This window comes from Panthera onca, chromosome D1, assembly GCF_046562875.1.
Source record: "Panthera onca isolate mPanOnc1 chromosome D1, mPanOnc1 haplotype 2, whole genome shotgun sequence".
Lineage (NCBI taxonomy): Eukaryota > Metazoa > Chordata > Mammalia > Carnivora > Felidae > Panthera > Panthera onca.
The window spans coordinates 65720854-65733795 of NC_138348.1; the positions used below are offsets into that span (position 1 = coordinate 65720854).

At 37.6% G+C, this 12942-nt stretch overlaps 1 protein-coding gene across 1 annotated transcript in view; it reads right to left on the reverse strand.

The window, feature by feature from the left end:
• Positions 1 to 12942, reverse strand: part of PRCP (prolylcarboxypeptidase) — a 76154-nt gene that overhangs the window by 15129 nt on the left and 48083 nt on the right. The window contains exons 5-7 of the mRNA XM_060605501.3: positions 7128 to 7309; positions 5932 to 6089; positions 5190 to 5362 (exon numbers count right to left, since the gene is read on the reverse strand). Coding sequence (XP_060461484.2) covers positions 5190 to 5362; positions 5932 to 6089; positions 7128 to 7309 — 513 coding nt within the window. The remainder of the gene's footprint in view (positions 1 to 5189; positions 5363 to 5931; positions 6090 to 7127; positions 7310 to 12942) is intronic.

The following is a 12942-nucleotide window of genomic DNA, read 5'->3' on the forward strand; positions in this document are numbered from 1 at the left end:
TAAAACTATGAATATAAGTTCTGAACCCACACTTTGGCCACAAAGTCCTAGTACAACACTGCCTCTCTGTTACTATATACAACAATAATACCTCTTGTTATTATTATATAACTAGTATCAATTTAGTGCTTACTAAGCACTGGGTCCTATTAAATTCTCATAATGACCCTAATAAGCATTACAATTACTATTATCCCCACTTTGCATATGAGGAAACTAAAGAACAGAGAGGTTAAGAAACCTGTCCCAGTCACACAGCCAGAAAGTGGCAGAGCTGGCATTCAAATGCAAGATTCGCTGTGGAGCTTCCATTTGTAACTGCCAATACTACACATACTTAACTTCAAAACTGTAGTGTAAGAGAAAAATAACAACACAAACAGTGCCTAAATATACCTGTAGTCTCACGCTTAATTTTTTAAGCAAAAACATTGTTTTAACGTTTATTCATCTTTGAGAGACAGAGAGAGACAGAGCATGAGTGAGGAAGGGGCAGAGAGAGGGAGACACAGAATCCGAAGCAGGCTCCAGGCTCTGAGCTGTCAGTACAGAGCCTGATGCGGGGCTCGAACTCACAAACTACGAGATCATGACCTGAGCTGAAGTCGGACGCTCAACCGACTGAGCCACCCAGATGCCCCGCAAATTTTTTTATTCTTAGATTATCTTTATATTTTTCTAAGTTTGTTTTACATAAAACCTTAAATAAAAGGGATTCTGTGGCAATGTAAAAACCAAACAACTTTTTTTTATCATGCAACAAAAAACTGTAAAACAGTAGAGTAATTCATATGAGGCTCAAAAATCAACATATGAAATAGATTTAATTCACTTTCTATTTCCTAGAACAAAGATGAACATTCAGGAAAAACTTAAAAAGAGCATTAGAAGTCCATTTTAATAATTCTTGTTTTAAAGAGTCTAGAAATCATGGTAAAAGAACATTTCAATCTTAGTACCAAACTAATTAGCTCTATACCCCGATATTTAGAATCTCCCCTTTGATCCCACATACACTAGACAGTGTAAAGATAATGATTTGTTTAAAAGCTTTATGTGTCCCCTTACCTATAAGGATAAACATCTGAATAAGAGAAATAAAAAGGGGGCAAAGAAAATTTTTTAAAAGAAGGAAAGAAGATGGGTTAAAAAAAAAAAAAGACCAACCTCCTCTCGGAAAGTATGGCCCATCCACATTAGAGAAAGGATTAAGCAGATACATTCAGCTTTTCTAACAGATTTTCTTTCTCTACGGCTTCAATACCCCTCTCACACTCACAGATAATCACATTAGTTTTGTCATTAAAAGCTCCCTTTTCATAGAATGCACCTAAACCGCTTAAACCACCCAGAGAGGTCGCATACATTATCAAACACCAAGACAAACGGAAGAGATTTTCCATTTTATGTCTTATTATTTCACTACATCTAACTGCATGCTCAGAAGGCCAAGCCAAAAGATTTGGTGAGTTATCAGCTAAAAAATTATTCCAAAATCAATAACCACTATAGTATCCTTAAAAACTGTTCTTTAAGCTGAGAAGAGACCTAGTAGTTTCTATGCTGACAGAGCAGTCAAATGACAGAGAGGTTTTCTATTTCCCTTTTCTCTTCTTCCTTGTGCTCTCTCAGCCAAGTCCATGATTATTTCTGCATGAATGTTGCAGCTTCTGTTAACAGTAAACAAAAGCAAATGGAGTCTGAGTGTGCAAAGCCCACAAACAAATTAAAAAGAACGATACTTGAGTTGACACGGAAAAGGCATTCAATCACTGCCTCTGGATCTTTCAGAACCATACAGGGTCCAGGCAGAATTGGAAATCACCTACTTTTTTTCATAACCCAACTGTTACACATTATCTCACTATCCTAAGCCTAAGTTACAGACTTAGAAAAGGACGGCTGTTTGTCAGCCTTTTAAAAAGGAGGAAGTGTATCAGAGGGAGGAGGAGTTATGGTTAAATGGAACTATCCAAGTGAAAGAGCGGTCCCCAACTGGGTAGTGTTCCTGGGATTAGTGGGTTGGGAGAACAGAGAGGAGGTCAAGAAAGGAGAAATAGAATGAACAGTGAAAGAAAGTGATCTGAAGCTAAAAGTTTGGGAGGGAGACATGTAGTAGAAAAACTCTGAAATCATATAGGATAAAACTGGAAATAGAGGCAATGGAAAGTTCTCAAGCAGGAGGCAATGAGAGATTTCTTTTGGTTGGGTGCAGGCAAGAAACAGAAACATAAATATATTATAAGCAACCAAGAATTCCTTAATATGCCAAAAGAAAGGATAAAACCAGTAAGAAATGACTGAAGAGAATAACAAGAAGTAGTCCTGGAGAAAAGAAGTAAAACCTGATTGTTGGGCAAAGACACAAATTACCTTGCCTTAAAAATAAACTTTTATAATGCATATATACAGAAGATAAAAGAAGGACTGTGCTAAATCAAAAATAAATGGCAGAATATTTGAGATATACTCTACTAATTTTGAATGAATTAATTTTTAATGAATACTTAGGAGAGAGGAAGGATAGGATATTTATTTACATGTGAGATGCATCAGCAAATTTTTCAAAAGGAACATTAAAGAAATGGGGAGAAAAGCAAAGTTAGTGTTCCTTGTTCCAAATCATAATACAAACGAACACAAAAAAGCTGTATTCCTCTGGCCTTTTTCTAAATCAGGGGTCGGCACACCCCCAGGCCAAATCCAGGCTACTGTTTATTTTATAAATAAAGTATTATTGCATAGTCTTCCTCATTTACTTGTATTTGCCTATGGCTACTTTCCTGCCATACCTACAGAACAGAGCAACTGTGACAGAGACCAAATGGCCCACAAAACCTAAAATTTTTATTATTAGCTCTTTACAAATAAAGTTTGCCAACTTCTGTTCCAAATACCAAGGGAATTCCCTGTATGTTTTTGATTTATGTATTTATTTTGAGAGAGTGACAGAGTGCAAGCAGGATAGGGGCAGAGTGGGAGACAACAAGAATCCCAAGCAGGCTCCGCACTGACAGCACAGAGCCCAGCGCGGGGCTTGAACTCATAAACTGTGAGATCATGACCTGAGCCGAAATCAAGAGTTGGACACTCAACTGACTGAGCCACCCAGGCGCCCCATTCCCATATGCTTATCATGTGACAACTCATCTGTTCTTCAAATGGGCATAAAAATGCAAACTTAATTTTCACTTTGTAAACAGACTATAGTTAAATTTGATAGTTGTCACAATGTGGCTAGAGATCCACCCCAAAATCCAGCCAAATCCTCTCCTAATCCAGTGCGATATGGTAAAAGATCAGAGGCTCTGAACAATGGTAGACCCAAGTTCAAATTGTGCTTTCCCCATTTCTTGACTGAGCTTAAATTTCCACTCCATTGTACCTCTTTTTCCCAGAGTATTTTTGTGGGGATTAAATGGGACAGCATATATGAAAGTGTTCTGTAAATAGTAAAATAAGAGAGATAAGGCATTATTAGCACAAAGACATGTATGGAGGCTAACTGGCTCAAATTTAGTTTTTTTCTCATTATTTTGATCCAGGTTTTCTTACCATGAGAGAGATCTGATCTTTTAAATAACTCTGTATTGTCTAAATTCAATTGAATTCAATACAAATTTACCTCTGGACTGCTATGTGCAAGACATCCACTTCTCATTCTAGCTTTTAGATGAAGAATAGGATCTCTAATAGCAAATGACCTTGTTCTATGTGGGTTACAAAGTTTTAAGCAAAATGTTCATTTACTAGTTCAAAGGGACTGATGGGGCACCTGGGTGGCTCAGTCAGTTAAGCGTCTTGACTTCAGCTCAAGGTTCATGAGTTCGAGCCCCACGTTGGGCTCAGAGCCCAACAGACCTGACAGCTCAGAGCCTGGAGCCTGCTATGGATTCTGTCTCCCTCTCTCTCTGCCCCTCCCCTGCTCACACTCTCTCTCTGTCTCTCTCTCTCTCTCTCTGTCTCTCTCTCTTGCTCTAAAATATAAACATTAAGAAAAAAAATTTTTTAAATAGTTCAAAGGGACTGTTAAGTTCAAAGTGCTTTTGAAAACTGGTTTTCATCTGACCAAGTCTATTTATATTTCCAGCACTCATTCTACCTGTAGAATCAATTATATTCTCTAAACTTAACCATCAAGTTAGCCAAACTTTAATTTTAAAACTAATAAGAATATTCTTTACAAAGAAATGCTTAAAAGAGGATGAATACACAATAAAGAATTTTGTCATGAAAAGAACTTTAAAATTTATGGTGCGATGTATCTTTACAGTTTCCACAGTACTTTCATGTCTAATATTTTATTTGATCCTCAGCACAACCCTATGGAGAATGTAAGTATCATTACCTCATTTTGCAGAGGAAGACAGGGAGGCTCAGGAAGAAGACAGCCTCGCTCAAGATCACACAGCTGGTATATGGTGGTTCTGGATCAAAGATCCAGAGTCAGTACTCCTTCCACTCCACCCTGCTGCATGGGGATCACTCCTTTATGATATGTCGAGCACTTAGAACACATTAGCAGTTGACTGAGTCATAGCACTATGATAGCAGTTGCCTTTTATTAAGCACTAACCATATATGACATAGGTCTATGTGTCTCAGATGTATGACAAAGATGGAGTAAATTGTGCATGCAAAGTGTACAGCACAGGACTTGGCACACAGTAATCGTTCCATTAGCAGCAACTATCGGTCTTAGCTCTAAATCATACAACTCTATAATCTATACATTTATCTCCTTTATTCAAATCAGAGGAAACTGATGTTTACAAACATTAGGTAAGGTGTCCAAGGTTGAGTAACCAGAAAGTGACAGAAGCCAGAATTTCTGCCCAGGTTGGTCATACTCAGAGCCCCTTTGTCATTGGAAATTCCTCTGATGCTAAAAGTCACAGAAAGCACCAGTTTAAAAAACAAAACAAAAAGAGAGAGAGAGAAAAGTTCATATTAAAAGTGATGAAGGAGAGGGGCCTGATGGCTCAAGTCCCTCAAGCATCTGACTTTTGATTTTGGCTCAGGTCATGATCTCACGGTTCATGAGTTCAAGCCCCATGTTGGGCTCAATGCTGACAGCATGGAGCCTGCTTGGGATTCTCTCTCACCCTATCTCTCTGCCCCTCTCCCCTCTCAAAATAAGTAAGTAAACTTAAGTAAAAAAAAGTAATGAAAGGATATTTTCCTATTACCTTGATAGGCCAAGCAGGCAAAGGCTGTAAAAAGTTAGACTCATAAGGGTAGTCCACCATTGCCAGATTTATCCAGGTTTCAGAGATCCAGCCTTTCAAATGCTGAACATCCTGCGAATTTCTTAATGGGGTACATAAGTGAAGGGCTTCAGAAAGCCAATGCAAGCCACTGCCTGAAAACAGAATCACATTGTTGGAATATAAAAAGCACTACTTGACAGAAAGCTTTACTGATCACTTGGTATTTTAGAAAATTCAATATTCTATACCATTTCTCCAAGTATGCTTTTTCAACATTCAATAAAATATTTTTAAAGTAACTGGAAAATCCCATGATAAACAAGTTGTCTATCTTCATGGGGTGTGCCAGAATTTATTTGAATTATTTCCTGTTTCAAAGATACTTTTGAAATAAGTAGATAAATAAACAAATGGAACATCAGAGAGCAATCAAAATGCATAAACCACAATAAAGTAAAACAAACAAGTATCTGACAAACATAGTGTTGATCAAAAGACAGCAGATACAAAACATAGTACTATGTTCTTGATTACAGTGGATGATTATTATACTAATATACCATATTGGTTATGTTTCACTCCATGAAAATTCATCAAGTGATGTATTTTGATTTGTGTACTTTTCTGTATGTTATACTTAAAAATAAAAACAAGCAAGTGTTGAATTTAACAAGTGAAAGGTAAAACACTCCATGATTTTATTCTATTAATTAAAGCTTACCCGTTCTTGCGAGTCGAGTAATAGCACCCCAGGAATCGTGGATGGTCTCTGAACAATTTGGGCCACTTTTCCTAAAATCTTCAGTTACGATCTTCATAAATACACCACAAGGTACCAGATTACCAAAATGCCAGATGGGGGCAGAGGCTGCAAGAGCTCTAAATTGGAAGGAAAATAATAAAGGCAAACATAAAAAAAAATGTAACTCATCAAATTCAAGTTTTAAAATTGAAACGGACATTGAACAAAAATGGTGAGAAAAATAACAGCTGTTAATGAGATAAAAACCAGAAATCTCAGTACAACAGAAACAAATATCTAAGTATGCTGTGACAGTATTAAGAAGTGCTCATGTCCAATGAATAGCCACTTCTCCAAAGAAGACATCCAGATGGCCAACCAACACATGAAAAAATGCTCCACATCACTCATCATCAGGGAAATACAAATCAAAACCACAATGAGATACCACCTCACACCTCTCAGAATGGCTAACATTAACAACTCAGGCAACAACAGATGTTGGCGAGGATGTGGAGAAAAAGGATCTCTTTTGCACTGCTGGTGGGAATGCAAACTGGTGCAGCCACTCTGGAAAACAGTGTGGAGGTTCCTCAAAAAATTAAAAATAGGACTATACTAAGACACAGCAATTGCACTACTAGATATTTATCCAAGGGATACAGGTGTGCTGTTTCGAAGGAACACATGCACCCCCATGTTTATAGCAGCACTATCGACAATAGCCAAAGTATGGAAAGAGCCCAAATGACCATCGATGGATGAATGGATAAAGATGTGATATATAATACAATGGAGAATTACTCAGCAATCATAAGGAATGAAATCTTGCCATTTCTAACTATGTGGATGGAACTAGAGCGAAATTAGTCAGAGAAAGACAAATATCATATGACTTCACTCATTTGAGGACTTTAGTGAACATAAGGGAAGGGAAGCAAAAATAATATAAAAACAGGGAGGGGGACAAAACATAAGAGACTCTTAAATGTGGAGAACAAACAGAGGGTTACCGGAGGGTTGTGGGAGGAGGGATGGGCTAAATAGGTAAGGGGCATTAAGGAATCTACTCCTGAAATCATTGTTGTACTACATGCTAAGTTGGATGTAAATTTAAAAATTAAAAAAATAAAAATAAAAAAAGAAGTGCTCATGTCCAACATAAATGCATTTACCCAACCACCATATGAGGGTATTTCATCCTGAACCAGGCTGCAAGCATGCCACCATAAGAGCCCCCTAGGGCAATGACAGGTTGATTTTTAGCTCCTGGGATTGTTCTTTTCAAGTATTTGATTAACACTGCAAAATCTGCCAGAGCTTGTTCTGATGTCAGATAATTCAAGTATCTGGAATCCTAAAGAAAAGTAACAAAGAACAAGTATAAATGTGCACATAATAGCAGCTTAGGCATAGCATAGATCCAGGGAAAAAGCCAGTTAGATAAGTTTTTCTCCAAACAGAATTTCTAGGCAATTGAGTTAAAATGCCCAGTCAACGCAATAACGATGCTGATTTAAATAAATCATTAAAAAATTATTTTAAGTTTGTGCGAAGAACATAATGTATTTTGCATTCAAATGTAATTTCTATTAAATGCTATTTACCAAAGACCTTGTTGAGGTTGTAGAAACAATAGAAACAAAGTGTAATATTTAATAGTAAATGTGATGGAATACAATTCTCAGCTTAACAAACAACTGCTGTATTACAATTTTTATTACTTTTTTTTAATGTTTATTTGTTTTTGAGAGAGACAGAGAGACAGAGAGACAGAGCACAAGCAGGGGAGGCACAGAGAGAGAGGGAGACACAGAATCCCAAGCTGGCTCCAGGCTCTGAGCTGTCAGCTCAGAGCCCGAGGCCAGGCTTGAACTCATGAACCGCGAGATCATGATCTGAACTAAAGTTGGATACTTAGCCAATCGAGCCACCCAAGGTGCCCCTAAAATTTTTATTTTAAATTTTGAAACGTAAAATGGCTACTGGGGCACCTGGGTGGCTCTGTTAAACATCCGACTTCGGCTCAGGTCATGATCTTGTAGTTCATGAGTTCGAGTCCAGCCTCAGGCTCTGGGCTGCAGCTCAGAGCCTAGAGCCTGCTTTGGATTCTGTCTCTCTCTCTCTCTCTCTCTCTCTCAGTCTCAAAAATAAACATTAAAAAAAATTTAAAAAATAAAATGGCTACTATACAGGCAAAGGTAGACTGAATCTTGTGAAAAACTGAAGAATCATCAATAAAAATCAAACTCATCCTTCCTTATCAGAAAGATTATCATTATATCTGCATACCAACAACTGGAAATTACCCTGTTGTAAACAACTATAAAATTGGAGTTACAAATGGAATACAGCAACTACATCCAGGCATTAGAAAACAGGCAACACAAGACGTTGATCCCTGAGAGAAGGATATTCATAAAGTAAGTCCCATGATCACTGTCTCTCTGCCTAGAGACAATTTCCTCAGTGCAACATAGGGGGGTAAAGCTCAGAGTCCTGCTAAACTAAGGGAGCTAGTAAAGTATATGATTGGACTCATAGGTGGAATTTGAGAAACTCAACAAATGAACATAGGAGAAGAGAAGGAAAAACAAGATAAAAACAGAGAGGGAGGCAAACCATAAGAAACTCTTAAATACAGAGAACAAACTGAGGGTTGCTGGAGAGGGTGAGGGCGGATGGGTTAAATGGGTGATGGGCATTAAGGAGGGCACTTCTCAGGGTGACCACTGGGTGTCATATGTAAGAGATGAATCACCGGATTCTACTCCTGAAGCCAAGACTACACTGTGTGTTAACTAACTTGAAAATTAAAAAAAAAAAAAAAAAAAAAGTAACTCTCCTTTAAAAGAAAAAGTCTTATTCCTCTCTCTTTGAGCTTGGGCTGGGCTTAGTGACTTGGTTCTAATTAATGTGTCAGAAGTGACGTATAACTTCCAATGTTAAGTCACAATAAGCACTGCAGTTTCCACCTTGCTCTCTCTTGAGCCACCCAGGTACCCCAAGATACATACCCCAAGATACATACCTCTTAACTCCTCTTTCATTATCTATCACTAGTCTTTACTTCCAATTTTCTATGTATAATTGAGTGTAATTTTTTTCTAATCCTTGCATAATATTTGTAATATTAACCCCCATGCTACTGACAAATTCTGTTAGCACATGAAGGGAAAGAAGCATATCAAAAAGAGCCCTTAGTTCCATTTTGCTAACAAAGTATGAACCATGGGGATCTAGGTGGCATTATGTTTCTATCTGCAACAAGCTGACTTCTTCCAATGGTTTCAAGATCTATCAACTCTCCTAATCAGATAATTATGCAGAATAATAAGCTAAAGAATAGAGTTTCCCCCGAGAGCCCAACAAATATCAGCAGATAGTTCTGTTCTTCATTCACAACACAAGAAATTTTCATTTATTTTATTTACTTATAATATGAGCTAATAAAACCTCTGAGAATGAAAATTAAAACTCTTTTCAGGGGTGCCTGGGTGGCTCAGTTAAGCATCTGACTTCAGCTCAGGTCATGACCTCATGGTTTGTGGGTTCGAGCCCCGCGTTGGGCTCTGTGCTGACAGCTCAGAGCTTGGAGCCTGCTTTGGATTCTGTGTCTCCCTCTCTCTGCTTCTCTCTCTCTCTCTCAAAAATAAACAAACACAAATATACATATATAAACTTCTTTCAAAATAGGCAGCCTAGAAAATTACTGGCCCCAAGTTCTTCTAAAAAGATGGTATATGCATACTGGTAGTATGCATAATGATCTTAGGTAATCTTTTTTATTTTAATACTTGTTTTAATGTAATTTGAAATAAAAACTAGTACATAAAACCCTTGTTAAGACAATGCAAAATTTGAAAAGTTAGTTGTTTAAAGAAAAGTATTATGTAAATAATAGCACAGATAGCAAATTCATATACCCAGAATCACAAAGTACATGAGTGACTCAGTTGAGGAAATAGTATCCTTTTTATTGGGTGTACAGTCTGTGGCCAAGGCCAAAACTCCTTGTGAGATTAGGAAAGGTCAGAAGGGAATCCAAGTGGCCATTTGGACTCACTGAGACAGAGATAATTTGTCCTTATTTTATTGAAAAATACCTTTTTAAACATTTGAGTGCTCATTATACTTTTTCCTGTGGTAGACCCAGTATATATTATTAATATAATATATAAGTGTATAATTTATAAAGTAGAATAATTTACTGATATTTCTGAAACAATGAGAAGTTCCCCTCACATTCTCTGCAGCCATATCTTAAGATTTCCCACTGAGTTAAAAAATGATCAACATTAGAAATGATAATATTATAGTTTAAAAAGGGCTTGGAGGCACCTGGGTGGCTCAGTTGGTTAAGCATCCGACTTTAGCTCAGGTCATGATCTCATGGTTCATGAGTTTGAGCCCTGCATCGGGCTCTGTGTGGACTGCTCTGAGCCTGGAGCCTGCTTCAGATTCCGTGTTCCCCTCTTTCTCTGCTTCTCCCCCTCTCATGCTCTGTCTCTCTCTGTCTCTCAAAAATAAATAAAATGTTAAAAAAATAAAAATAATAAAAAGCACCCAATCTGTTCAACTACATATAAAAAAGGAAAGATTAAATACAAATCATTGAAATTTCAGGCTATTCAAGCTACAGCTATCATTTCTTTCTTAAAGTGGAACATGTAATTAGAACATGTAATATTCTAAACTTCAAAAAAACCTTTTAAACTTAAAATTAAAAACTATACAGGCATACCTCAGAGATATTGCAGGTCTGGTTCCAGACCACTACAATAAAGTTAATATTTTAATAAAGCAAGTCCAATGACTATTTTGGCTTCCTAGTGCATATAAAAGTTATGTTTACACCATACTGTAGTCTATTAAGTGTGAATTAGTATTATTTCCAAAAAGATGTATACAATTTTTTATTTAAAAAAAAATTTTTTTTAATGTTTTTATTTATTTTTGAGACACAGAGAGACAGAGCATGAGCAGGGGAGGGGCAGAAAGAGAAGGAGACACAGAATCAGAAGCAGGCTCCAGGCTCTGAGCTGTCAGCCCAGAGCCCAATGCAGGGCTCGAATTCACAGACTACGAGATCATGACCTGAGCCAAAGTCGGACACCCAACCGACTGAGCCACCCAGGCACCCCAAAAGATGTATACACTTTAATTTAAAAATACTTCATTGATAAAAAATGCTAACCATCATCTGAGCTTTCAGTGAGTTTTTTTGAGCTTTCATCTTTTTTACCAGTGGAGGGTCTTGCCTAAATGTTGATGGCTGTTGACCAGTCAGGGTGGTGATTGCTGAAGGATGGGTTGGCTTTGGCAATGTCTTAAAACAAAACAACAATAAAATTTGCCATATCAATTGACTCTTCCTTTCATGAATGATTTCTTTGTAGCATGTGACGCTGTTCAATAGCATTTTTCCCCTCAGAATTTTTTTCAGAATTGGAGTCAATCTTCTCAAACCCTGTAGCTGCTTTAAAGTTTGTTTAATTCTCTACATTCATTGTTGACATTTCAACAATATTCACAGTATTTTCACCAGCAGCAGTTTCCATCTCAAGAAACCAATTTCTTTGCTCATCCATAAGAAATAACTCCTCATCCATGAGAAACAACTCTTCATCCATTCAAGTTTTATCACAAGATTTCAGCAATTTAGCACATCTTCAAGGTCCACTTCTAATTCTGATTCTCTTATTTCCACGACATCTGCAGTTACCTCCTCCACTGAAGTCTTTCTTGAAACCCTCACAGTCATCCACAGGGTTGAAATCAGCTTCTTCCAAACTCCTGTTCATGTTGATATTTTGACCTCTTCCCATGAATCCTGAATATTCTTCATAGCATATAGAATGGTGAATCCTTTAGAAGGTTTTCAATTGACTTTGCCAAGATCCATCAGAGAGGAATCACTCTCTGTGGCAGCTATACCTTACAAAATGTTTTTTGTTTGTTTGTTTGTTTGTTTGTTTTTTCAGAGAGAGAATGAGCAGAGGAGAGGCACCAGAGGATCCAAAGCAGGCTCCGTGCTGACAGCAGAGAGCCCGATGTGGGGCTCAAACCCAAGAACTGCGAGATCATGACCTGAGCCAAAGTCAGATGCCTAACCAACTAAGCCACCCAGGTGCCCCACAAATGTATTTCTTAAATAAGATTTGAAAATCAAAGTGACTCTTTGATCCATGAGTTGCAGAATGGATGTTGTGTTAGCAGAAATGAAAATAATATTCATCTCGTTGTACATCTCCATCAGAGCTCTTGGGTGACCAGATGCATCGTCAATGAACGATAATATTTTGAAAGGAACTTTTTTCTTCCCGAGCAGTAGGTCTCAACAGTGGTCTTAAAGTATTCAGTGAACCATGTTGTGAACAGATGTATAGTCATCCAGGCTCTCTGTTCTTTCATTTATAGAGCACACACAGAGCAGATTTAGCATAATTTTTTAGGGCCCTAGGATTTTCAGGATGGTAAATGTGCATTGGCTTTAATTTAAAGGTACCAGTTACATTAGCTCCTAACAAGAGAGTCGGGCTGTCCTGAAGACTTCAAGCCAGGCATTGACTTCTCTTTGTGAAAGTCCTCAGTGGCATCTTCTTTCAATAAAAAGCTGTTTTGTCTATATTGAAAATCTGTTGTTTACTGTAGCCACCTTCATGATTTATCTCAGCTAGATCTTCTGGATAACTTACTGTAGCTTCTACATCAGCACTTGCTGCTTCACCTCGTACTTTTATGTTACGGAGACAGCTTCTTTCCTTAAACCTCATGAACTCTGCTAGCTTCAGATTTTTCTTCTACAGCTTCCTCACCTCTCTCAGCCTTCATCACATTGAAGAGAATTAGGGCCTTGCTCTGGATTAGGCTTTGGCTTGAGGGAATGTTGTGGCTGGTTTGATCTACCCAGACCTCTCAAACTTTCTCCTTACCAGCAGTAAGACTGATTCACTTTCTTGTCATTTGTATGTTCACTGGAAGAGCATT